At 36.2% G+C, this 27,618-nt stretch overlaps 1 protein-coding gene and 1 long non-coding RNA gene across 3 annotated transcripts in view; both read right to left on the reverse strand.

The window, feature by feature from the left end:
• Positions 1-5,572: 5,572 nt before the first annotated feature.
• Positions 5,573-27,618, reverse strand: part of SPRED1 (sprouty related EVH1 domain containing 1) — a 61,616-nt gene continuing 39,570 nt past the window's right edge. Inside the window, exons 3-6 of one of the 2 annotated variants that reach the window (XM_061463402.1) lie at positions 21,691-21,859; positions 20,386-20,435; positions 12,034-12,192; positions 5,573-7,349 (exon numbers count right to left, since the gene is read on the reverse strand). In XM_061463402.1, the coding sequence (XP_061319386.1) occupies positions 6,690-7,349; positions 12,034-12,192; positions 20,386-20,435; positions 21,691-21,859 (1,038 nt within the window). In that variant the 3' untranslated portion in view covers positions 5,573-6,689. The remainder of the gene's footprint in view (positions 7,350-12,033; positions 12,193-20,385; positions 20,436-21,690; positions 21,860-27,618) is intronic. The other variant, XM_061463403.1, reaches the window with a different exon arrangement.
• On the reverse strand, positions 8,758-10,367 carry LOC133274328 (uncharacterized). The gene is made up of 2 exons (XR_009745108.1): positions 10,130-10,367; positions 8,758-8,967 (listed from the first exon to the last, which is right to left on the reverse strand). It is a non-coding gene; the product is annotated as an uncharacterized LOC133274328 (long non-coding RNA).

The raw sequence follows: 27,618 nt of genomic DNA on the forward strand, positions 1-27,618 counted from the left end.
CTTGTGAGACCTCACCTGGAGTATTGTGTGCAGTTCTGGTGTCCTCAACATAAAAAGGACATGGAACTGTTGGAACAAGTCCAGAGGAGGGCCACGAGGATGATCAGGGGACTGGAGCACCTCCCGTATGAAGACAGGCTGAGAAAGTTGGGGCTGTTCAGCCTGGAGAAGAGAAGGCTGCATGGAGACCTCATAGCAGCCTTCCAGTATCTGAAGGGGGGCTATAGGGGTGCTGGAGAGGGACTCTTCATTAGGGACTGTAGTGATAGGGCAAGGGGTAATGGGTTTAAACTTAAATAGGTGAGATTTAGGTGGTGTATGAAGTTGTTTACTGTAAGGGTGGTGAGGCACTGGAACATGCTGCCCAAAAAAGTGGTAAATGCCCCATCCCTGACAGTGTTTAAGGCCAGGTTGGACAGGGCTTGAACCTGGTCTAGTGGAAGGTGTCCCTGCCCATGACAGGGGGGTTGAAACCAGGTGATCTTAAGGTCTTTTCCAACCCTAACTGTTCTGTGATTCTACATATTACGCAAAATCAGAAATTGCAAGAGTTTTTTGTTGATCATTAAAAAAAAAAACAAAAAACAATCAATAAAGCAAGCAGTAAATGCCAAACATGAAATAACTGCTCCTGGGTGCTGAGATGTGTCTGGAGTCTGACAAATCACCACTTAGCTGAGGCTGAGAGGCTTACTCTGTCAGTGAAAGTCATCTTCTCAAATATTCCCAATTTTCTGAATTCAGGGCATAGATATCTAGAGCTAGAAGCTTCTTGAGGAACTGACTTGTCTCTTTCTTTTGTTTCTAGGTAAAACCAAATACTTCACATCATCCTCATTACGCAGTACTCCAAACAGAACTTAGTCAGATCCCATTGTGTGTGCATGCGCACACTCACCAACTTCAAGTTAAAGGTCTGAAAAATGGGATTAGTTTTTATTCTCATCCAGTTACAGGTGATGTCTGTTTCCAAGCTATTAAATTACATTACACAGGTGTTTGCCAGCAATGGAAGTGATGATATAACCCTACAAGAGTCTTTCCATTCTAAAACAGGAGTACACAGTGATCCATGACAGTAAACCAATAGGTTCAAAAAAACAGCAATACAAAATACTGAGTATTAATTGCTATATTGCAAGGACTACTTGAGATATTTTTTATGAAACCTCTTTAGAAACTGACCACTAAGTCCGTGGTCCACAGACTATAATCTGTGAATTAACTTCAGTTTTGGGTTTAATTTATAAACCCCAACAATCGAGTTTGACTTGTCAAAACCCCCCCAAAATCCCAAAACCACCACCAACAAAAAAAGCCCCTCTTATGTATCCTTTTTTTTTAATCTTGTTCAAAACCAGAAGATTTTGCACTATCCATGATGTTAAGGTAGATCTGTCCCAGATCTAACACTAGATTTTTAATTTTTATGAAACCATGGTTAATGCAGTCACGTTCCCACATAATGGTCTTCACATGGTCCTATGATATTCTTTGCTAACCTCTCACTTTGTTAGTCAATCCCTTTGCCCGTTTCCCTTCTCTGATAGAGTTGCATTTTCAAATCATCAGTTAAAAGCTCAAGTATCAACAGTTAATAGTCCATGTAATGATTACACCCAGCAATAATAGAATTCTTCAAGTTAGAAATGGATCAGATTGAACAGCAAGAATTACTTCATCGGTTGTAACCAGTAAGAAAACATTTGTGAAAGCTAGAATCAAATACAATTCAATTTAGCATAATCCATCCTAGGCCTTGACCACTGAGCTTTCAAATTACAGCCTCACAGAATTCCAAGTGTTCATTTTTCCTCATGGACTATTTAGTTTCCCTTCCTTTCTTGTATATATCTTATTCTTTTGCTTGCTTGCTCAAAGCTTAGAATTATATTCAGAGATACACATTTTTGCAGTGGAGTGGAGTGGGAACTCAAATATGATTTATATGAAGGAATCTTGACCTCCACAGCACGATGTCAAGGACGAATACTGCTTTAAATACAAGGTAAACTGGTAATGGGCACATTTTTATTGAAAATATTTTAGCAGCTCTTAAAAAAATGTTCTTATGATGAAAGATGCTGGACCTTGAGGTTAATACAATGTTTGTTTGACCAGTCTTAAAATCATAAAATGATTTAATATTTTGCTTAACCTGTAAGTAGAATACTATGGGAAAATGATTACCTGTACTTACATCTTTTTGTTCTGTTCTTAAGCTGCAACATTTAACTTCGTACACACAGTTTCGAGTAATCCCAACACAGAATTGAAAAACATGTCAGTAGTTCCATTTCAAGATAGTTTTAATCGGGTCATTACAGGAAAAAACATACAACAATTTTCATGGTGTTATCTGCTATGTCAACTTACAAGGTGTCATGTAACAAACCAGTTACAAACATAAAGGCATATTTACATTATATACTCAAAGTAACAAGCTATATTCATAAAGGAAACACCTATGGGATGAGTTAACTAAATTATACATCATTTAGTAGAAAGAAATAGCAGTTGAGGTTTAATGGAAACAATATACACGAGGCACTTTGAGGTCATTAGGGTGGAAAGCAAATGGCACCAAGCAAAAGAACAACGACTACGTACAGCTATGCTGCAGCTTTAAACATGAAGGCTTCTTCTTCACCAAATGCTTTTGGTTTCTTTAATGAACCACAACTTTTGCAATTAAGAGAGAGAAGCTTTCAGGGAAAAAAAACAAACCCAAACCTAAACCACCTCCCAAAACTCTCCTTGTGTTTACTGGTGCACTGAAGGAAATAAACGTTTCATCCATGCAGCTACTGGACTAACAGTACCATAAGGTATCATTTTAAAGTTGTTTTGTTACCAGCCACCACCCTTGATCTTCATTCAATTAATACAAATGTGAAAAAATTAAAAATTAATTTAAACCTGTGCATTTTTTACGGGGACTTCAGCATTATCTGCCAGGTACACATAAACAGATCATTCTGCAGAGCACACATCTGAAACGGGAATGTTGTATTCCAACATGCACAATTAAGACATTCTTCAAAATACTGTTGTTTCTCTAGAGGAAACTGAAACAGTTAAGCCTGTATGGACCATCCTTTACATAAGCTATGGAAATGAGTTTTGTGCCATCACTTGCTGCTGTTTACTAAAGCGTTACCACAGTAATTGTAGGTTATTATCAGAATATTGCTGTAATCTTACCCACAGCTGTAGGTATGCCCTTTCCAACTACTGAATAGCATGTGCAGGCGCACAGACCAACCCGTGTGTACCCAAAACTTCATTCATGCCACAAACCAAAGGCCGAGATTCCCTCTGCATGAACATCAAACGCTATCACTTTGCTGTGGGAAAGAATTAAAGAGGAGGGGAAAATAATAAAATAAAAAATAATCTCTTATGAACCCAGTGACAGAATCAAATGAATTTAATTTCATTCCTGATTTTGATGCTTTTGTGTAATAGGCAGCCATAACTATTTTAAATTTAACAAAACATATGGTTATTTTTACTTTCAATCAATATTAATAATGAAACTTAAGAAGTATAATGAGATAAAGAATAACAGAGTCCAAATTACTATTTTATAAATTCGTAACTCAAGCTTTACATATTTTTGTAGCTTCAGTAGTGCACCAACAGCCAGTTAAATCATGATGTAGTCAAGCACTGGGCCTGAATGCAGCTGAAATATTTTTCCCCCAGTAGATGGTGCAGGAGTGCTGCTGGCATTTAATTTCTTTCCCCACTTTCAACAGGAAATACTCAATTTTCAGGGTAACCAAGGCTTTCAACACACCAGGGACTTAATATTCAATGAGGGTTTCCCAAGGCTCGGGTCTCACTTCCAAGCAGCACAAAGCTCTCCTACTACATGTCTAACAAACTACAGTTCTGACTTTATGGGCAAGGGGAGTAGCAAGGACTGGGGAAGAAATTTGTCTCTTCCTAAATGCTTAAGTATTATAGAAGAGACAGAACAAATGTTACGTGCTATCCAAAACAAAAGATGCACAGATATAACATCCCATTCTGGAATGGGTTTGTGTACTCACCTCCTAACTGAAACAGGGGGCGAGACCCCTAATACCAAAAGAAAAGGTATGCGTACATCATACAAACCCAGCCCTTACACAGTAAGCATGTATCTCTGTAGCTCTTTTAGCTGCTCTCAAATTGGGCATGCAGGCTGACACTTCCAGCACACAAGAAAAAGTGAACACATCAAGTTTAGTAACCATTACCTTTTTAGATGGATCAAATCTTCAAAGAGGAATGCAAAAGATGACACCATTTTAGCAGCAATGTGATTAAATGCAAGGTGAGAATATTAATGCACATATTCAATAAAAATATTAAAGCATATATGTTTCATATAAAATACAGTACAGGACCAGGAGTTTCACTATGTTGTATAGTGCTCAGAGGAAACTGTTAAAATCATTTCTTTCTTGAAGTATACATACAACAGGATTCTATAGCATTTTCCTATACAGCCAGCAAGTTCTTTTCTTAGGTCATTCATATGTTTCTTCACCTTGAATTAGGAACCTAGCATGTACAAATAGTAAATTCCTCTCAATCACTAGAAAAACATCACTTTTTATCAAAGTTCTTTTTAAAGTTAACAGTCTATTCTAGGCAACCAAGTTTAGCTGAAAATGTGTGAAGCATGAAAACCAACCAGAGTAGCAGCTTTCAAATATATAAACAGTAAAAACCAAGACCGCTGCTACCGTGTCATATTCTTGGACTTAATTCATCCAGTCAACTCTCAATACAAAACTAGAAGCTCTTCCGTAACTTCTACAGTTATCAATATATGTCGTCTTTTCAATGTGAAATAATACTCTGAGATGATCTATGTACACAAGGTGGTCAATTCAAGTTGTAATATAAATATAAATGTTTTCTTTTAAAAAGTATTTTTACAGACAGTTAATGTTATATACATTTGCTTATTTTACTCCTGGGCTACAAAGGAAAATTAAGGGCACCAATGCATGCAGAAAGAAAAACTACATAAAAAATATATGGAAGAAATGCACAGGAAATGAGAAAAAGTAAGTCATCTTTTAAAATCAATTCCTTTTTTTGTTTGTCTAATAACAAGGGTACACTGAAGACAGTCCTACTCCAGCCAGGATATCAATTAGGCACCGTCGCTAATGAATTGTTACTGGTTGTAGTGTTTTACGTATCTATAATGAGAAGTAAATGTTTCTTACTTCATGACAGAGCAAAGCACGAAATGGTTTAACAAATTCTCTATGGGTTAATCAGTTAATTCTTATCTGAAAGTTAAACACTTAGTAAGTACAAAGCCATAACAAGTATCGTACACAAGATACCACCACACAGACACATACATTCTCTCTCTCTCCCCACTTCCCCATTCTCCCTGTGAATTTCCTCAGTTAAGACGTTCACTCCAATTTTGCCTGGGCTGTTAATTTATTTCTCAAGCTAAGTCTTTTCTTGCTGTTTTTGAACAAAACACACAGTACTTTTGTTCTTGCCCATTCAAATAAGAGAAAGTTGAAGTTCAAAATAATGAAAACAATTTCACTTTTGTTATTAATCTTTTGTTTTAATCATAGTACTTGATAAACAGCTGAACAGGATCCTAGTTTAACAGAAGGATAAACAAGAACACTGATGACAATTTGTTACAACTGCCTTAATGTACCTTTTGCTTAATGAACATTTGAATATGCAATAAAGTATTTTTGGAGGACACCCCAAAAGAAAACAACTTGCTGGTTGAGCAACAGAAACAACTTCCTTTTTGCTATTATGTTGAAATCAAAGTCATTTATATATAAAAATAAATGTTATGTTCTAACAAGAACATTTTAGACAATTACATCTGTGCTTAACAAAAAAAATATTGGTCACTCAAGACTAGAATAATTAATATTTTAAAGGTTTTTAGATTATCAGAATGTATGGATACAACTCAACACAAACTGTAGCTGAAGGGAACCAGGACTGAAAATATGAATTTGTCCATCTGGAATAAAAATGCGACTAAATTAACTAATTAAATATTTAAAATACTACCATGGAATGTGACAGTAGATATGGTCTATACCTACTATATCAGAGGGAAGGGAAGTTTAACATGTAATAATTCGTACCTTACACATTTAGTTAAATATAAACATTTGTTATTTATACATAAAGTTGCTTCCAAAAAACTATTAATAAGTGATTTAGTTGCACTTAAAATCAGTTTCATTTCTCATTTGCCAAGTATTAACTTTTCTTAAGCTTAAATCAACTGTCACTAGTGCACTTTTAGTTAAAATTTCCCCTCAGGTAAGTTTTAATCCTTTTAAAAGAGCCCCCTTACCTAAACCATGAATGTACAAAGTGGCAAAAGTTAATCCCTTTTAGTATAACCATAGTTTATATACTCATTTTATAGCCAATAATAAGAATAGGCTTTCCTTTGCAAAATCTCCTTCACAACTTGCAACAAATGCCACGTAACTCAAAGGAAATAGTTAGGCGTGGCTAGCACTTGTAAAATGCCAAGGTCTGACAAGTCTTGTTGCTTCCTCCACATCAAGCATCTTACATGAAAGAAGATTCCCTTCAGCTTGCCAAAAAGCTTCCACAAATCCAAGTTAGATGCTTCCTGGAAACAAAGATTTTTCAGCTCTGTTTGGCACAAGACTGATTCATCCTGCAGCTTTATGCTTTCCTCCACAGCACCCACACACCTCACCGCAGTGATGGCATGCTCTCAAAGGGAGGTAGCAGCACATACATGGAGCAATGAACGAGAGTGCCACCAGTGCTAACCAGCGTAAGCAGAACTTGTCATCACTAGTGTCACATGAGCAAGGATCAGAGAAATCTCCTTCAGAGTCTGACATGCAGTGATAAAGCATGCTCTCTGCGCAAAGCATGCAACTAACTTGGTAGATACATCTTTTAATAGGATCTGGCGCATCTTGACATTTTCCTCTGCCATTATCTTCATGATTAAACCTCTCCTGGCAGTATATACAGCGGGAACGTTCACCATCTTCTTTTCTTCTTTTTGAGTTTTTAAATTTTGATGAGGAAGGCTGAGTTTTAAATACCACAGAACTCTTTGAGTCTTTCAGGGAATTCAACTTAGTTCCATCCCCACATGGGTATAAATAGTCAGATTTTTTACTGTCTGATTTAGAAAATGGTATATTTGAGTCTGCGTCATCCCTCTCCAGGTCGTTCTTCCACATGTCAGGATGCCTGTAGTCTGCATAACGACGTATCAAAATGTCACGAGGGTTTATCCTAACAATTTCATCTTCATCCTGAAAACTAACATGTCTGATTGACTTCAGTGGCACCTGAAATGGCAAAGCAAGATAAGTTCACTATAGTGTATCCCCGATTTATGTCCACCTACAATGTAAAACTTAGATTAGGAAACGAAAAGCCAGGATTTTTTTCCCTTGCTGCCTGAAGATAAAAATTTCAGCCTATTTTCTTACCAGTACAATTTATAGACTTCCCCACAATAATCATCCTTTTGCATATCAGGACCATGAGCTTTAGTATTCTTTCCTGACTTTTTAGTACCTCATAAATGCTTTGGATATTTTGGTATCCACATAAAACTTCATACTGTTCTTTGAAATATGCTCAAAATTCAGATTTTAACATCTAACAGTGGCAACTACTTCCACAGATCAATTACACCTCACATGAAATTGCTGATTTCACATCACTTATTATCCACTGCTTTATGATTTCACATACCCCCATGCATTCACTGAGTTACTTGTGTTATCTATGAGAAGCTTTCCTTTATTCCTGCTCTAAGTTTTCAAACTTCCTCCACTTTTGCAATAGGAGTATTGAATACTGGTTACTTATTTTCAAAGCTGTATTCCAGATAAGGATTTTACCATATGATGAATAATATTCAGTGGCATGATCAATCAAAACTAATGGCTTAAAAATGCACCTCCCCTTAGCTTATATACAGTAGTTAAATTGATTAGCTTAGGTCACTGGCATGCAAACACCCAAGTACTTTTAAAATTCTTAACTTAGAAACTGACCATAATTCAAGTCCTTTTATCTCAAAAGGCAAGTAAAAGAGAATGTGCTAAACACATAGAAAAACAGCAGAGAGATAAGACAGAGTTCTTGTTTATTCTGCCTTACGATCAAAGGGCATGAAAAAGTTGTTGAAGGTGTCAAATTTGAATCATCTAAACTGAAATGCTGCAGACCTTAGATATTAAGACAGTGAATTGCCACTAAATGTTACTGAAATCCCATTACAAGTGACTTTCAAGAAAAGGTACAAATAACGACAGGATAAACATTTAGGATGTGCATGGAAGGAGCTCGCAAAAATAGCAGTGAGCAAAACAGGAGTCTCAGTATGCCCCTGTGATCCTGCCTCATAGACAGGCAGATATTTTCCTACACTGTGGTGCTATTATGATCAGATCCAGAATATAAGAAAGCTTCAAGTCAAATTCCACCTTTTTCTTCTGTCAAGTGCGCAGCCAACCATCTCATGGTAAAAACTGAAAAACACCCACTCCTTAACCCATTAGCCTTACAAAGTCTTCCAGAGTCATGAATTATTTGGGAATGCATCTTTGGCATCAGTATTGTTGCTTTGAGAATATTTACCTTATTAGTACTGATTAAATTAATGAGAATTAATATGTCACTATTCCATTGTCTAGGACAACAATATAACTGCATGTTCCTAATCTGTGGTGTGTAGCAACAAACAAGTTAACACTCTACTGTTTCACTTTGCACCTGTCTGTGCTCCTACTACACTGAAGTCTGCAGGCCCCTGGTTTTGGGGTGGGAGGCAGAGAAGGAAAGAGGGAAGACAGCTGGGAAAGAGGAAGGAATAGCTTCTTAAAATATGTCAGCTTCTGATTACATAAGAATACCTGTAGCCTGCTCTAACCATCACTTCCCTGCTTAGTAATCCTCATGTGTTAAGTACAAAACTGTAATTAGAGCTGCTTTGCCCTGGTAGTTTCAACTGGAGTATGCTAACATGAATAATACTTTTTTTCTTGGCTCCAAGTTATGTAGCTGGACTTCCACAGGTCTCAAGAATACAGGATGAAGAAAGGTTATATCCTGTTCAGCTAGCATCAGTGATCTTCCATACTTCCACAGGCTTCTATGGAAGCAGTTAGGCCTCCCCTTTGCTTATAAAAGCAGAGTGCTTCTCACTTGTGTTTTCAAACAAGAGAAAGCCTATCGTTTCATCATCAATAACTAGCTATGGCTAACTGGCTTTTCTGAACCGTTAACAGCATAAATTTAAGGGAAAAAGCATCAGAAATAACATTACAATTCTGTATGTTCCAGGCATAAAGGATCCTACTCAACTGTACATGCAGAATATTAGGCATGCATTTAAATGCATTACATAATATCCGCTGTTTAAATGAAAAAAAAAAAGAACAAAACCAAAATCTCAAACAAAAAAAAAAACCCACCCTCAACCTCCCATTCCCCAGCTAATAGCCATTAAAGATCACTACAAATACTAACAACTGTAAAACCCAACCTCTCCCCAGTCTTTGAAGGCTTTTTATTCGTTTGGGCAGAACACATCACATACATAGAACTCATTTCTTTTTCTCAAGCCCTCAGCCAAACACCTATTAAAATGCTTAAGGTCTGATATGTTACAAACAAGGCAGCATTATGTTCTTCATGCAACTGATATCAAGAAACTATTTTTTAAGACAGCAAGTGGGAAACACTGGAAACAAGAAAGTAGGAGAAATGTTGGAAAAGCTTTATAAATAAAGTGCTTACACACTGGGTGTTTAATGGGATCTATATGAAAGAGATGAGATACATGAAACCTTTACAACACTACAGAATCCAGATTCAGTTAGGTACAAATACCAACAAACTTCAACATGAATAATGCACATCGTCCTCTAGGCATTCAAAACTGTAACTCAGTGTAAGTGCCATCTCTGTATCACAGCTGAATCAGGAAGGGAGAAAGAATATGACAGCAAACTGAAATCCCATAGAGAATCTCACTATGAACATGACTAACCAACTGGAAATTAGGCAGAAAATTTTTGTTGACATAACTGAACTTACTGGTATTACACCTTACTTGAACAGGTGCACCTTTAAGTAAGACACAGACACTTCCTTGGTACTGTAGCCTTCACTGCCTCCCCTCAAACAGATATACCTGAATTTGCCCAGCTTGCAACTCCACAACATGAGGACACCAACTACTAAATATATCATCGCAAAGTACTACATATAAGTCAAAAGGACATCAATATATCAAAAGCTAAAGAGTGGAGGGACTTCAGTATTTTTATAACAGCCGAAGGATTACAGGTAAAGATCTGAACTATCATTAATGACTTCTTCAGTCCGGGCTTTTCAACTTACTAGCACAGCCAAACTTATTTATACAAATTGAAACAAACCAGATTATTTGCCTCAAGATCTTCTGTGCCACATGGTCACATGCATGGCATTCAGCAGAGACAATGTGAGATTTTGCTGACTTGCCTATGTTCTAAGAAAATGCAGAAAGCATGGGGTGTCAGATGCAGGTGGTGCTATAGTATAAGAAAAATAATTTAAAGAATATCTACTTAAATTTCCATGGCATCTTCTGTAACTTCAGTTGACAAGAAATGAACTGTCATTTCCAGGAAATTCCTATTTAATATTTATCAGACACTACTCAGAATACCATAGCTTAAATCATCATTTTCTCAGTAGGCAGTTCTATATGTGCTCTTAAAACACACAAGCATTTTAAGACTACCACACTTTCATTTACAATGAAGACTAACACGCATACATCACTGGTTACTGTAGCTGTTGAGTGTTAGCTGCAAGAACCTGACCACCCATCTATTCTACTCAATGATACTTGAAGGTAAAGGGGAAGAGGAAAAAATATGTATCTCCTGATGCAAAGAACAAACAAAAATATGAGGTGACTCACACAAAGAGATAATTGGAGTAGATCAATGATTAAAAATTGTTAAGTTCATAATTTCAAGTTCCTTAGTTAGTTCTTGCTTCTTTTGCCCAATTAAAGCAGTTAGGAAACAGCTGAAACAAGACTTCCATACAGTCCTTTCTTTCTTTGCAATAACGACCAAGGGTATTAAAAAGCTGTATTTCAAGTCGCGTCATTTTCTCTACAAGTGTTCACAACGACTTGAACTTGTGTTCTGCTCTGACTTCTGTTAAGCTTATTCTAAAAAGCTTCCCATGTGTTTGCTTCTAGGTTCAAGACCCTCAAAGTAACTATTATCCAACTCATTATAAAGTCTACTTTTACTGCCTTTAAAAACTGTCAGTTATTTGAGGCTTAGAAAAAATCAAAATCTATATTGTTAAAGGAAGAGTTGTAACATTGTCTTTCTAATCTTTTAAAAACATTCAAAAAACGTCTGTACACCAGCCTTCCTCATGTTAGTGGGTTGTCTTCTGTTTCAAGAATCTGTTTACCAATAACTTAATACTTTTCATGCATAACAGATAAACCATTTTCCTTTCTGTACCAAAACAGAGTATTTTAGTTCAAATGGGCAGTAAGAAAGTATAAAACGCTTCAATAAAAGTATTTAGCAAAAGGTGTAATGCATCCAAGATATCTTTTAAAGACACCTTTCAATATTTCTAATTAAAATTGTACACATGCAACTGAGATCAAGCTCATGCCCAACCAACATTTTCTGAAAAATTTCAACAGTTTTTCGAGGCTGCAGATACTAAGTCTGTAATACAGAAATATGACTTCAGAGAAAGTGAAAGATTTATTCATGCCGTCTGCTGCACTACAAACACAAGTAAATACCTTTGCAAAGCCTTACCTCTGCCATGACAACACTAGTATTTCAGCTGCAAAGCTTATATTGATAATTTCAAGTTGAGAGTATAATACTACAATACAGGGACTTAAAATCAAAGTGCAGAAATCACACACTCTGGTATTAATGCAACAAGCAAAATAAGAACTGCTTCTTTTATCAGTAGTCTTACCTGGTTAGGTTGGTTAGGAAAACAGGCCCTCCTGGTGTTGAAATCCTCAAATGCTGAAGGCCTTATATTTGCACTATTGTAAGGTTCACTGGTTACTACAGTTTCATGTTGGAAAAGGTGATCTTTCATTAATGAACCCGATGTATTTTCTTGAGTAGTCTAGAATACATAAGAACACCCTTTAAATGATTTTGCATTTACACAAAAAACACACAAAACCCACAATGTTCATGCATGAATGCATTAATACTCTACATAATGTGCTAGAGGCATCTATAAACACAAATATTTTAAAATACACATTTTTTAAGTACTTATAAGTATGCAAGTATTTTCTTTACTATAAGTAAGCCTTAGAAAATAGGAGTTCCTTTTCTGCTGAGCATACACAACTTGGGTATTAAAGATCCATGCCTTTAACTCAGTTACCAAATCAGAATAAAGAAGTTCTTTAAGGAAGGAGAGATAAGCCCAGTCTCTGTGATTATGCTTTCTCTAACTACGCATGAGGCTGCCAGTATTTACATATATACACCTGGAGGATAAAATGTGAGGCAAATAAGGCAAAAGCTAGTCAGACCTTTTAATAAATTAAAACTAAGATCAGCTGAAAAGGAAGAAAGTCAGTTTCAACATAAAGTAGCTCAATTAAAGTATCTAATTACAGCAAGTGTATATTAAACAACTAATGACTGTCTTTTTGAAATTAAGGTTCTATCAGGCAATCTGATACAAAAATGAGACCATGTGGCAACATATAATGAGATATCTGCAGGATGTGTGCCATTGAGAATAAGAAAAAGGAAGTATGTTTGGGTGGAATATTGGCTTGTGACATGATCCAATTTCTGAAAAGAACAGAAAAACCAAACAGTTCTCATTTTTTAAGCTTAACTGGCTGGGATATACTCAGGATACAGTAGAACATATTGATAAAAATCCCACCGAGCTGCCAAAAAAAGTACAATGTTGTTTTTGTACAACAAAACAACAATATTTTGTTTGCATTGAGATATGCTGTAAAGTTAACTGGCTACTATCATCTGATATCACTGAGAAAATTCTGGCATCATACAACTTCCTGCAAGAAGAATGTTATGTTTCAGCTTTAATGTAAGGATCTGTATATATATTAAGGAAACATTAAGGGGGAAACAATAAAAACCCTCCAGAAAACTACTGAGGCAGAGGCAAACCTAAAGGTTTGGCAGGTTAAGTACTAATGAGTACACTTATTATCAGTTAAGTACACTGAATCATTAGTTTTTATTTATCAAAATACTTAAGGAACTTATTCTGGTATTACATTAGCACCTCGCAGACGTAAAAGACTAATGTATCAAGTTCTAGACACCTAGACAAAGTGCAAGTAGCAACTGATCTTTGAGAAAGAAAATCATCACATCACTAAGAATTTATATATTGTTCAGAAGCACTCTGAGAGGAAAAAATTAGAATGAGTAATTAATAATCAGCTTTAATTATTAGTACTAGAGAGTGTACACCCCATGAAAGACAAGGGCTCAGTCAGCTTAAAATTCCACTGAAAACTTTTGAAGACAGGCAAAATGCCAGGAAGAAGTACTTTCTGAAGCTCCTTGGGCATGACGCCACCACTAAGCAATCAGCCCTGCTGCTGTCAAGATTAAATTTTCTGGTCAAACTGCTGGAAAAAGAGTACAAAAGAAACACTGAAGTGACTGGCAAGAGTTTATGATTTTATAGATGTATACTTATTTTAAGAGTAAAACCATCAAATATTAGTGCATCTTCCTTGCAGGAGGTACTCCTGTAGGTACATTGCCCAATGACACAAAACACTGGTTTAAATCACAGGAGAACTAACTGCATTCAGAATGAAGAACAAATGCCTACAACTATTTTGGGTTTGAGCAATGTTATAAATGCTTACAATAAGCAGAAACTATTTAAACTAGGAACACACTTAGCAGCTAGAAGCCATTTTACAAAAGCCACAGTGATAAGCACTACCTAACCCCCTTACCTCCCCCCAGCTATTATCAATTTGAGTGGTCTAGGGAGAAGGATAAGAGCTGCAAAAAACTCCTTCTTTCCCAGGGAAAAAAAAACCAAAACACATACTCTCTACAAACCAGTCTTACCCCTGGGTGAGATTTGCAACAGCCTGCATTATTTCCTGTTCCTGCAAGTGATTCACACCTTTTTTTTTTCTTCAGAAATAAACTACCTACACTACAGAGTAAAAAGGACACGTGCACATACTCACAGACACACGCACACACTCCCCTTGCCAGTTCAGGAGGGCTCCATCTACTAAAGGATATGGGCACTGATCACCTATTACAGTGCTAACTAGCAGTGCCATACACTGATGTATGAAATACAGACCTTAATCCTAAAGCAAGCCCTATACACAGCAATTATGAAGGAATGCTTTTATAAAATTCAAACACAGACACCACAATTCAAGCTAACTAACTTCAATGACAAATTTGGGGGTGGAAGGAGACAGAGAAAGGCATCCGACCTTTGTAAGGCAGGAACTCATGAGACAGTTGCTCAGAAAGCACAACACTCAGCCTACCAATCTGCACACTACAGGTAAGCGGGCACAGCCTAACTTCTGGTATTTATGAAAAATCACTTATGGTCTTATTCAGCCTATAAATACTCTGCAGAACCTCAGAAATGCCAGATCAATTTCCTGAACTCTGTATTTTTAACTAAACTGGTAGTTTAGATATAGCCAAACCACGTTTATTAGTATCAAAAAGGCTTTCTTCGCATGTCACTTCCTGCTCCAATCAGATGTTCTATGACAAAGTTATAAACACCTGAAAACCCACATTTATAATGGAAACACCAACAACCTGTAGGAAGAGGCCCTTGAAACAAAAATGCTATTGTAGTAGAAATGCATTAAAGTAAAAAGCAAACATGTAAAGTTTTCCGCAAGAACTAAGCTTGGTATATCAAGTATACAGAACATTACACACAAACACAAATGCACACATTCCCCTTTTCTACTGTCCAAAGCAATTACACCGCCCACATTCAATATCCTTTAACCACAGCCTGCAAAGTACAGTACTGGCATAGGTTATTCAGAATCATCTGTAGAGTAACCTATGCCAGTTTTTAATGCACAACGGAAATCTGGTTTGCTCCCAGCTGCTGGTATAATAATTACTGTCCTATGGTTGCTAAGAGATACTCTGAATTTTTTTCCAAGACTACTAAAACATTTCTGTGCGTGCAGGCAGAAGGACGCTGGGTAAAGCAATAAAATGACTCCAGCTGTAGCTCTCCAGCAGAATTCAATACCAGATGACAGCTGTAGAGAAAATGAAAACCAGACTGAGCTTCTCTTCTTCAAATTTTCTCTTCTTACTTCTCCCAGTTTGCCAAAGTCTGGGAGAGAATTCAAGATTGTTCTGCAAACATTGTTAAAAATGTTCTGCTCTAAGTAAGTTTAATGATTACACAGAAGGATGGATAAGAGACCACATTTCCGTTGCTCCCCAGTTCTCGTATTTACTTCCCATGAGGCCTGAAAATCAGCTGTTTAACGCTAACCAAAACAAGAAGCATTTAAATGTGGTTTTTTCTTTTTTTTTTTAATTGTGAATAAATGATAAAGATTTCAAAAACATTTGAATAACTTCTGCTTTAGCCATTTCTAAGAGTGATGGAGCAACTATTTCCATATTTGGCAAAGAAACTATTATAATCAGGTATTTAGTTCTAACACAGACTGAAATGTTACTTAAATTACTTCGAATGTTTTGTACAGTTTCAAGTAAAAAAATAAGGCATTTGAGACAACTTTTTCTTTCAAGTCTGTTCTACCTGAATTATATAGGTATATTATATATAACCTCAGCATACTGGAGGTTTTTAGGGATTCCAAGGAAGGAACAGGTAAACTAAAGTGTAACTTTGTAACTTGCAAACTGGCTGCTAGGGATACGGGGGTGGGGGGGTGGGGTGGGGTGGGGTGTTGGGCATGGGGTAGACCTTGAATGCTACTATACAAAAAAGCTTAATAAACCCAAATAATTTTGGCACAGTGTATGAGATTTATTTTAAATTGATAATATAAACTAGTATTACTTCCAGTTAGGAACTACACTTAGCCAATTTATTCAGTGCACTAAATATTGCTAATCTTTAGTCGTTTATCATGTATCTTCTTCTCCATAAAAGCAATACAGTGTTAAAAGTAAACACGTATGTTCTTCCAAGACATAGCATCAAGTTATTATTGTAAAATAAAACTTCTGCAAACCTTTTGTTAAAGACAAAATAAACTGAATGGCCACTAAATACTGCATTTACAACGAGCTCACTAAATAGAGTATTTACAGAGAGGCATGTGAACCATTTATGTCCTCCCTGCCTGCACCAATACCGCTTAAGACACGTGTAAGTTGCAGGCCTTTCCCCCTTCATATTGACAAAAAGCCCAATGCACCAGTATCTGAAGGAACAAGCCAAACTTTTTTTTCCTGCTTGTAACTTACCAGCCTGAAGTTTTCTTCTGCCAGTAGTAAGAAACTCAAGAGCATAAGCACTTCATTTCTTATGACTTCAAAATTGTTAAAATGTATTGCTAGCCTATAAATAACACCAGTATGGCTGAATCAACAAAACCTTAAAGAAATTGACTCAAATGCTCCATTTTTCAGTTCTCAAAAGCAAGACTTACACATTTCAGTATCCAAAACCACATAAAAATACTCCTACATAAGGAGGAGTATATATCCATATAAGTATATATGCATTCCCAGGATCCATTTACAAACATTGCAGGCAGTCAGCTAACTCTGCATTAGCTCATTTGTGTATTTCTATTTGAAATTAATCTAGTAAGACTAAGGCTTACTTAATGATTTAAACAATTTGCATATAATATGTTCATTAAATAACTAATAGCAATTATAAAAATTTTAGCAACCTTTACAAGCAAGTCTGAACACCCTTAAGTGATGGAATTTTTTAGTACTAAGATTTTAATACTACTTGCAAACAGAAAAGCATCTAAAGAAGCTATGTCTTCTTGACATTATAAGTTTGATCTTCTGTAAGAATGTTTTCTCTGTGAGGTTTTATTTAAAAAATGTAATTAAAAAAAATAAATCTAGTGACCCAAGATACAAGATAGTGAGCAAAATGCTAGTCTAGAAAACACAAGAGCTCAGTTTTTGAATTTGCATTTAAGAGTTGCACATACAAGTTTTGGACAACCCCTATTTCTGCCTGCTACATCCACAAAATGTGATAATACTTGTTACTAGTAGGCATTGATGTTTTACAGCAGTGCCACTGACTAGATCAGAAGGCTGTGTGTTTTGATCTTATCTGTATAAATTTATTTGCTTTCTATAGCACCAAATATAACCAGCCAGTAAAATAAATTTATGAAGCATGTTTTGCTTTCACTAATCATCTTCATTCTTAAAAACACAGTTAATGAAATTTATGTATCAACTACATGCTATATTCATACTTGCATACACATATTCAAATATGCACTAAATACAGGATTCCAGCTGTGTAAGATGACTGCAACAGCAAAGGCAAAACACCTTTACATCAAATCATGTAACTGACAAAGACCTATTAATATTTTCAAATGGACTCTGATGACATCCTGGGTACTTTATTTACTATACTAACAAAGAAAAACATGAAACCAAAGAATACCAATACACATAGTTACTACCAAGTACAGACAAAAATGTAAGTGCATTAACAAGCATGCTATAAAAAGTGTGAAATAAACCTTTTCTCTTTATGATATTCTGCTATCTTAGAAGCAACTTACAACTACTTAATATTTTTAATTAACTGGAGGAGCTCCACTGCTTGATCTGTTGTATTTCATTCCTTAGAGATTACAAATTATAATTCTGGAAGAATGTTCTGATGAAACAACAAATATGCTACTGCCCTCAGATCCAAGTGTCAACCTGCTCTTTAACATTCTATTCACATTCTAAAATGCCCTTGCATAGATATACTCTAAAACTTACACAAAAACACTATTAGAGATTTGGGAAAACAGTTTATAGAACAGGAAAAAAAACCCAAGCAAACAGGAAAACCAAAATATTCTTAGCTCTTTCAAACTAGAGTGGAATCGGAAGAAGGGGGGACAAGTCAACATGACTCTTTAAATTAAAATGGTCTTATTAGTCCTTCAACTTAAAAAAACCCTGGAGTATCAAGTGTCACAACAATATCAGCCTTGGAAAGGGAAAGAAATAAATCATTTGCAGGACAATGTACACTATTTGGTATTTTCCAGATATTCTTGATGACTAGACCTGTGCCTCTAACTAAAATGCTATAGCCTTTCTACACTGACATTCATAATCCTACAATTACAGCTTTGTTATTGATACATGCACCTCATTTAGATGAAACATAGCTAAACCAGGTGGGTTGAGCCTTCCTTGCCTTTCTACCCCCACTCTCCCTTCTGGTATTGTTGCAGATAGGCAATTCTAGTATCATTTATTTTACTTTGGTATGCAGTAATACAGTAAGAGAGACTGGCTAGCTTTTTTTGCCCCTAGAAAGCAGGTAATTCTTGCTATCTATCCATAGCATGAATCTACAATTAAGTAGTATGTGTTGGGTGGTGAAGAAATGGAATGTAACTGATAATTCTATCAGCAGTTTATACCAAACAGATTATTTGTACCTGTAAGTTACATATAAAGAAAGCTTTTTTTTTAAATGTACATATTATTTTAAATATATATAAAGTAAACCTACATAATCTATTTACATATCTAAATATATCTATATTTACATCTAAGTGAACACACTTTTCTCCAGTTTCCCAACAAGAAACTTTGTAGATATAATCACAGACATTTGCTTCAATTTTGGCATCCTCATATAGAAATGTAACAACTAGGCAGCATAATCAAGAGGTAATTAGTCTCCTCTAATCTCATTAGGCCTGTAGAAACTGCTCAATTATTAATCCTTGCAACAAAGCGTGTTTAAACAAGTCTTTTAAAAGCTGATTAAGAATTGCATTAACTTTGGCACACATTTCCTCCACCCTGTCAAAATCTCACTCCTATTTTATATCCAAAATATCTAATATTTATAGCAATTTTACTTTAAAGTGCCTTAAAATAAAGCACTGCAAATAAAGAACAACAGGTGGTTGCACAGCCAGCACTTAGACGGATAAATTTCTTCTACCATAAAATGGAAAGAAATCAGAAGTGTCTCCTGCATTGCCACTGCACTGCAGTATCCTTTCTAAATACTTGACTCTCAGCCTCCTACCATAATTTGATTCTTACCCATTCTTCAAAGCAGGCTGTTAATTTTCATGGGTTTGTGTTGCAAAGGTTCTACACTGCATCTATCTACAATGATGATTTAATTTTGCATAAATGACAAAACTCTTTCCCTCAAGAAATTAATTAGGAATACTATCAGTTTTCTGAATAGTCACTAAGACGCCTGAGTCAACTTGTTTCTAAATCAGTTCCATTTTAAATTTCTGCGCTCTGAAAATTGAATGTATGTGTGAATAAAGCCAAGACTTTCTCTGAAACTGTAAATAGGAAAGAAGAAATGATACACACACATAGACACAAGTACATTTTTACTCAGTTATATCTGTTTTATGTATATATGTATCCATAATATCCATTTATACTGACTTGTTAAGTACACAGATTCTTGGATATTACCAGGTAGTGCTACACGAGTGTTACAGTACCTGTATTTGTGTAAAGCATTACAAATCTGAAGCATAGAAGAAGGTGAGTTTTTACATTTTATGCCATTATGACCTATATTGAATGGTGTAAATATGGATCAAGAAAAATGTGAAACTCGGCAAATGACTGCTTTATCTTCAGTGTCTTTTAAAAAATTAGCCGAACTTCCACCCTCGTTTGGACTAGATTCTTTTAACTACTAACTCAGCATCTTTTCAACTCTAACTATATAATGTCAGAAGTGTCTATCACTGTAGAGTGAGATCTGGGAAAAAAACAGGACGTGCATGTAAAAGAAGAAAACTCCCGATCCTTTTATTCTTATTTTCCCAGAATAGTATTTCATCTTCCCATGAATTAGAAGAGAATACCTAACCTCTTGAGAGGTTGTAAAAGCAGACATTGTAAACGTAAAAATAAAACTCAGGATGGTTAATCATCCTATTGACCACCTACTTGTCAATAGACAATATTGTAAGCCTTCTACATAATTGTTCTGGAACTTATTTCATTAAACTGAATTTTGGCACTCCTCTTATTTTGTTTATTCTAATGGAAACAATTGTTCAATTAATTAAAAAAACTGCACAATTAATTTAAAAATTTAAATGCTCACCTGAAAGCAGTCTTCTGCCACTTCAACATCATTTTGGGAGGGTGGATAACCTACAGAAAAAGTAAAAAGACAAGGTTATTTTCTTTTTATTTACAGTTTACTGCTTCCAGTAGTCCACACAACCCTTCAATATTTGGCTGTGTTAATACAAATATGCTGGCTTTTTTAACCAGCGTATTTCAAGTTTCTTTTAATAAGTACCATTCATTTACACATTCTGCATTTTATACACTCAGTACTCCTAGCCACACTCCTCTGTCTTGTTGACACCTTTCTTGTAAAAGCGTTTTCAAAGTGTCATCAGAAGTCAGAAGCAAGGGAATATATTCTTGCTAATATAACATTTTGAAAATTAGAGGCAGATACTTTTGGTTGGTATAAATGCTCACTATGGTGTATATTGATATAAATCAGCAGAAATTGGAACTGTGAGACCCTAAGTGAAGAAAGGATTCATATGTTCTCCAGTTATTTCTCCTGCAGGGACATGGGTAATATCGGCACAATTCAAAAGAAGTAAGTCATTCTAGTATGTCAAAAAAGGATTTCCCTTCAGAAATGTTTCTCCCTTTGCTAGTATAATAACACACATTAAATACCTAAGTTTACAGTACATCAATAGCTCAGAATATTTTGTTTGAATTTCTCCCTTTAAGTTACTTTTCACAAGCTTGAAAGAGATGTTCTTTCTATTCAATAAACAACTGTTCTCTTCCCTCCTGGCCTCTCCCTATGCAGGAGCACATTTACCATACTTTCAGTTCAAAATCTAAGCTTGATGTTCTTCAGTTTGCTCACTAGTTTTCAGTTAGCCATATTGCTATTAAATTTTTCTACTGTCCCATCTAAACCTCTTCTCAGAACTACTCTGTCAGCTGTTAGTAAACAAATAGAACCATTAAATGAAAGCACATGCAGATAAAAAGAGAACTCAAGGAGTCTCAACAGTTTATCCTTTAAGAACATAAGAGGCTGTTACAAGCTTCTAGAAAGATTCAAGTAAGGCAAGTAACACTCTAGCTTCCCCCATTTCTTCATCACTAAAACAATGGAGGCAATGCTTTATTATGACAGGATATTTTGAGAAATTACCTCATTAGTGTCTGTGAAACAGCTTAAGACACTTAGATCAATGGCACTTTAGAAATGCCGGAAGTACTATTAAAAACCTGTTAAAATCTCAATACGCTATAAATCAATTCACATCCTTAAATATTGCCAGCATTAATGTTAAGCAAAGTGCTTTGACTTATTTACTAAACAGTTGCGATACCCTCCCCCCCACCCTTCATCTGAAATATGTACCTTGAGAAATATCCTCTACTGCTCTCCGAATACCTCTATCAAATGCTCTTGCATCAGCAGGACTCTGAAATGTGAGGCCGAACTTTTTGTCATCAATCTTCCAGTGGTAAAAAGTAGGAGTAACTTTGTTGTAAACAAGGTCCTTCTTTAATGTGCATTCCAAGACCACCTTCCAGAAAGAAGACAGAAAGAAAAGATACCACTGAGAACAAAATTTAGTCTTTGTGAGTTACCAGAAAACATACATCATAAGAGTGGGTAAGGGCCTCTAGTTCAAATTTCTTCCTGTTACAAGGATGTAATTTTAACCTATTTTCCATTATGGTCAAATTATTCACTAAGTGTTACTCATAGGTGGTATGGGTTAAGGACACTATTTTTATACAGAGTAAATCTTCCCAGCCTCAAAAGTATATGATCCCTACAGCGAGCACTTCTGTCAGTATAGACTTGCTAGATATTCAGCAAATGAAATAGGCCACACTTCAAAAAACATTACCGTGCTGATATCAAGTATTAGTCTATCACTGGTTATCTCATTTGTATACTTATTCTATCAAACTTTTAAGCACTAGACTAACTTAATGCTGCTTTCAGGCCACATCAGTTGTCTCCCAGAAAGGCTACCAGACAAGAGAATCATTTTAAAAACTGAAATTAATCAGAACTAAAATCTTTTTGAACCTATTACTGCCTGTACCTAGACACAAATGTATTTATGGCTCGCGGTCAACTATAATGAAAACAGTAATTAGGAATAATTAACAGAATTATTTGGCAACAAAAACATATACATGCACATTCAGTTATGAAGCAAAGTTGCAGCCTTCAACATCATTCCCCCACTCTAAATTGCCTGTTTTTAGAAATAGCTGCATAATTCACTTATCTGCAAAATTTATGTTACGCAACATTGTTACATTGAATGTTTCTTGATTAAAAACAATCCAAGGTGAACAAGAAATTACAGAGGGACATGCACTGATATTTTCCTGTTGCACTAGGTATAATAAATGGCACAGCAAGACAACCCGTATTGCTGTATTACTACTAGATTCTAAAACCCCTACTGAGAGATGATTGAGGAATTATATCATTTTAACATTAATGTATTTCCAGAATTAAATATTTAATTGTTATGTATGCAGCTTTGAGAGAAAAAATACAAAATTTCTTACAGCATGTGGAAAAAATGAGGTTAATTGTAACAGTTAACCTCCAAATTTCAAAAGAAATATATGTCTGAACTTAGATTATTCTTGCAAATCCTTTGTGTTCTTTCTCTCCTTTCCTTATCGATTGTATAGGAAAACGGTTGTGGGTTTTTCTTCCTCTTGCTCTTCATTACCCTACACCCCATCATTAATCATCTTGAGTTTTACTGCCTTTTAGCTCTGTCACTAGAAGGATGACATTATTTCTGCACATATAAACTCTTCCAGTTTATATGCCCAGAAATAATTTTTGTTACTCCACTCTGATTCCCTAAATGGTCAACAAAATGTAGGTACACCTGTCTACAAGGAAGCACAGGAAAGAATCTTAATTATTTGCTGCAGGTGCGCAGGAAAAGGTGCTGCAGGATTAAAAAAAAAAAAAAAAAAAGAAGAAAGTATAGTTCTGCAGTTCTAAGGTGTATTAAATGATCATTCTTTGTCCCTTTTGATGCTTTTAAACTTGTTTGCTCCTAAAATAAGGAGTTAAAATTTGAAGGTTTCTCAAACCACTTCATTTTCTAGGTCTGTGAGTACTTTTGGGGGATCTCTACTATATTTAACACCAGCTTTTTCACACTATATTTTGTGTGCAATTTCACCCAAAACATCAACAAGAAGTACTGCATTTCACAGCATCTTGCTCCCAAAGGAGTTAATCCAGATTATTTCATACTGAAAATTCAAACCTGAATGACAAGCATTTTTAAAAGATAACGTACCACTGGAGATAAACTACTGGATTAATACTTTATTGAGTCAAAGCTATAATTTCCAAAGAAATCCAAACCAAAGCAGAAACCCCCCAAACCAAACCCCTAACCCAAAAAACACTTCTACCATCTCAACCTTTAAACACCCCCCCAACCTCCAAACCTCACAATATTTCATAAAACAAATTAAATCAATCATTAACAAAACAATTATTCAATCATTAACAGAACAAGCAAACATCTTATCAAACACCAGTTATTTTCAGACTGATTTGAGGAAACAACGAGTTTAACAGCACAATACTTATTTTTCAGATTTAAAGCTGTATGAAAATAGACCAGTTAACACATGAGGCAAGTGGTTAATGGCACTGAAAGGGGAAAAATTAGTTGCATCAAAATTGTGCGTGTTATGAAACGTAAGAAACCATATAGGTGAGACTTTATGCCTACCCAACCTGAGAGAAAACTCAATAGATGTAGGTTGAAATCAGCAGCGGCACAGTAATCTATAAAATCCCTGCCTTCCATAGTTTTTGTTGCACACAGAAATATAAAAACCCTAAACCAATCAAAAAAAAGCCCCAACGATCTCCTAAAACATTACCGCATCACCAGAACACTTTTACACTTCACAATGTATTTTTTTTTCCCCATGTTAAACAATGTCATCAAAGGCTTCTTATAGGACCCCTTCAGATACTGGAAGGCTGCTATGAGGTCTCCACGCAGCCTTCTCTTCTCCAGGCTGAACAGCTCCAACTTCCTCAGCCTATCTTCATACGGGAGATGCTCCAGTCCCCTGATCATCCTCGTGGCCCTCCTCTGGACTTGTTCCAACAGTTCCATATCCTTTATATGTTGAGGACGCCAGAACTGTACACAGTACACCAAATGAGGTCTCGGGAGAGCAGAGGGGCAGGATCACCTCCTTTGACCTGCTGGTCACGCTCCTTTTGATGCAGCCCAGGATACAGTTGGCTTTCTGGGCTGCGAGCGCACACTGAAGCCGGCTCATGTTCATTTTCTCATCAACCAACACCCCTAAGTCCTTCTCCACAGGGCTGCTCTGAATCTCTTCTCTGCCCAACCTACAGCTGTGCCTGGGATTGCTCTGACCCAGGTGTAGGACCTTGCACTTGGCATGGTTAAACTTCATAAGGTTGGCATCAGCCCACCTCACAAGTGTGTCGAGGTCCCTCTGGATGGCATTCTTTCCCTCCAGGGTATCAACTGAACCACACAGCCTGGTGTCATTGGCAAACTTGCTGAGGGCGCACTCAATCCCACTGTCCATGTCACCAACAAAGATGTTGAACGAGACCGGTCCCAACACCGATCCCTGAGAGACACCACTCGTTACTGGTCTCCAGCTGGACATTGAGCCATTGACCAGAACTCTTTGTGTGCAGCCATCCAGCCAGTTCTATATCCACCCAGTGGTCCATCCATCAAATTGATGTCTCGTCAATTTAGAGACACAGATGTCGTGTGGGACAGTGTCGAATGCTTTGTGCTAGTCCAGGTAATGACATCAACTGCTCTACCCCTGTCCATCAGTTCCCTAGCCTCATCATAGAAGGCCACCAAATTGGTCAGGCAGGATTTCCCCTTAGTGAAGCCATGCTGGCTGTCACCAAGCACCTTGTTGTTTTCAATGTGCCTTAGCATGGCTTCCAGGAGAATCTGCTCCAAGATTTTGCCAGGCACAGATGTGAGACTGACTGATCTAACAAAACAGGGTTTTTTTTAATAGACATGGGTTACTGTTCTGAAGGTTTTCTTTATTTAGACTTCAACACCAATACGAAGCAGCCACCTTAGCATGTAATGGGAAATGTTGCAGTTATCAGACTCAAACCAGAAGAGCTCCAGATCCACATGATCAAGATCTAAATTCTCAGAGCATGAACAGGGCTATGTCTACTTACTACTATTCAATGACCAAAAAAAAAAAAATAAAAAAACCCTTTAATATCCGTATGTCATTAAGTACAACACTAACAAGTTCATAGCTAACCATAAAAATACTTGCTTGATACACTTCTACAAGCTGTATTCTTTAAAGATATTATTTGTCTTGTGTAGACAAGTTGAATCTCTAAAGTGAGAAATTTTAAACCTCAACATTTCAAACCCAAATACTTCTTAACAAAAATGAGCAAAAATATTAGCATCATTATCTAGGGCTTATTTCAGAAACAAGCATTTCAGATAAAATTCCATTTTGATATCAGACCCCCCTAATCAAACATTTCTAGATTCTGGATACCATTTTTCCAGTTTCTAGCTGTACTTTCAACAGCTTAAATACAGTATTACACGTAGGTATTTTCTCAATTTTTCATTCCCAGCCCTAATCTACAAACATGTAACCGCATAGGTTTGGTGAAACTTCTCAATGCCTTTTCTACTGAACAGTATCAAAGGCTTTTCTCTAGTCTTGGGACCAAGCAGCATGACCCGAGTATATTCACGCTATAGACCATGTGGCCCCAGTGACATGATTATAATCTTGTGTGTGCTTTTTTTAATCCTAATTCAAAAAGAAAGATAATGTAAGGGCTGTACTACCTCTCATGAGAACCAATTTTTTCTCAATCTTTAAAGCCAATTAAAAAAGTAAATGATTAAGTTTCTGAACAGTAGATTTCTAGAACAGAGCAGTATCTATATTCAGTTTCAGCTTTGTATCTTCCCCTTTTATACAAGTACCTCTTCTTCACAAGAAAGGTTGTAAACTTTGTCACTCCCAACTCATTAACCAAAAGATACCACTCACTTCTTGTTTTCTTTCACTAAACACTTGCATGGCAAAGGACTGGAGAATAAAAAAGAAAAAAAAAAAAGAAATCAAGCAGAAAAGTCTGTTAGACTTCTCATTCAAGAAATGAAGACCTTTAAGTAAACATCAGACTTTTCACTCCAGAATGTAAAACTCACCAAACCCTAAAAAGTTGTGAGGCTGAGCCTAATGTATGTTTAACACTAATACTATTAAGACAGAAGAGAGCTACTGTAAACACAGTAAAAGAGAGCAGCAGACCTGACCAGGTTAGGAGGGATTGCAGTTGTTCCAAGCAGACTGGCTGGAGCCAGATCTAGGAAGGTGAGTATAATAAAGGAAGAAACATGTAATTATGTCAGTCTTCAAGAAATACCCTTACATTCCAAGTCAGATCTAAACAACCTGAGCAAACTACTGCGGAGCATTCCCTTTCATAAATTAATTCAGTGGTGTCACCACTTTGATTTTTTTTCTCAGATAACTAGGATCCTTTTTGTGAACCCCATGACATGTTTTAAGTAGCTTGGTACTGCACAAAAACTTTGGAACTTCTACATGTAGACTGAAAGTAGCTCATAAAACAGCTGACAGCAATTTAACTCTTGGGTATATAAAGAAACAACAAGAAACTCTCACCCTCCTCCACATCCACTGCCCGCATCACCACTCCACCCCCAACAAGGAACTTCGATATTTTGATGGTCAGTCCCAAAGTATTTAATTTACAGAGCCGAGTTACTGACTGAGATCTAGTGTCTTTAATTAATTATTATTAAATGCCTACATAACCTATAAAATATATGGAGAGATCCAACACACTGGAATGGAATTGCAATGCAGTGTCAGAAGCAGTACCTGGAAAAGCAGCAACTAAAGCTAGTTTACAAGCAACAGTAAGAGAAGAGATAAAAAGATATCTAATTCTTTTTTATTATAACTATTAAAGAGGCACCTGGAAGATACCGCCATCAATACCTCACCTATGGATTTCAAGTTTCTTTGGAATAAATTCTACCTTTCTACTGACACACAGGCTGACAACTAATACTGGCGTTATGATTCCCATATATCTTAGGTAGAAGTAATTATCTGAATAACAGTTGCTCTCTAACCTGAGGTATTTCAAACCCAGTACTTCCCTGTGTCCCAGAAAAATGCTCCAAATTTCATGCTATAGGCTTTCTAGAATAGGGGAATTTCTAAACCTTTTCTG

This window comes from Pezoporus flaviventris, unplaced genomic scaffold, assembly GCF_033815535.1.
Source record: "Pezoporus flaviventris isolate CSIRO_AGI_PZ_B2104156 unplaced genomic scaffold, CSIRO_AGI_Pfla_v1 ptg000036l, whole genome shotgun sequence".
Taxonomy (NCBI): Eukaryota; Metazoa; Chordata; class Aves; order Psittaciformes; family Psittacidae; genus Pezoporus; species Pezoporus flaviventris.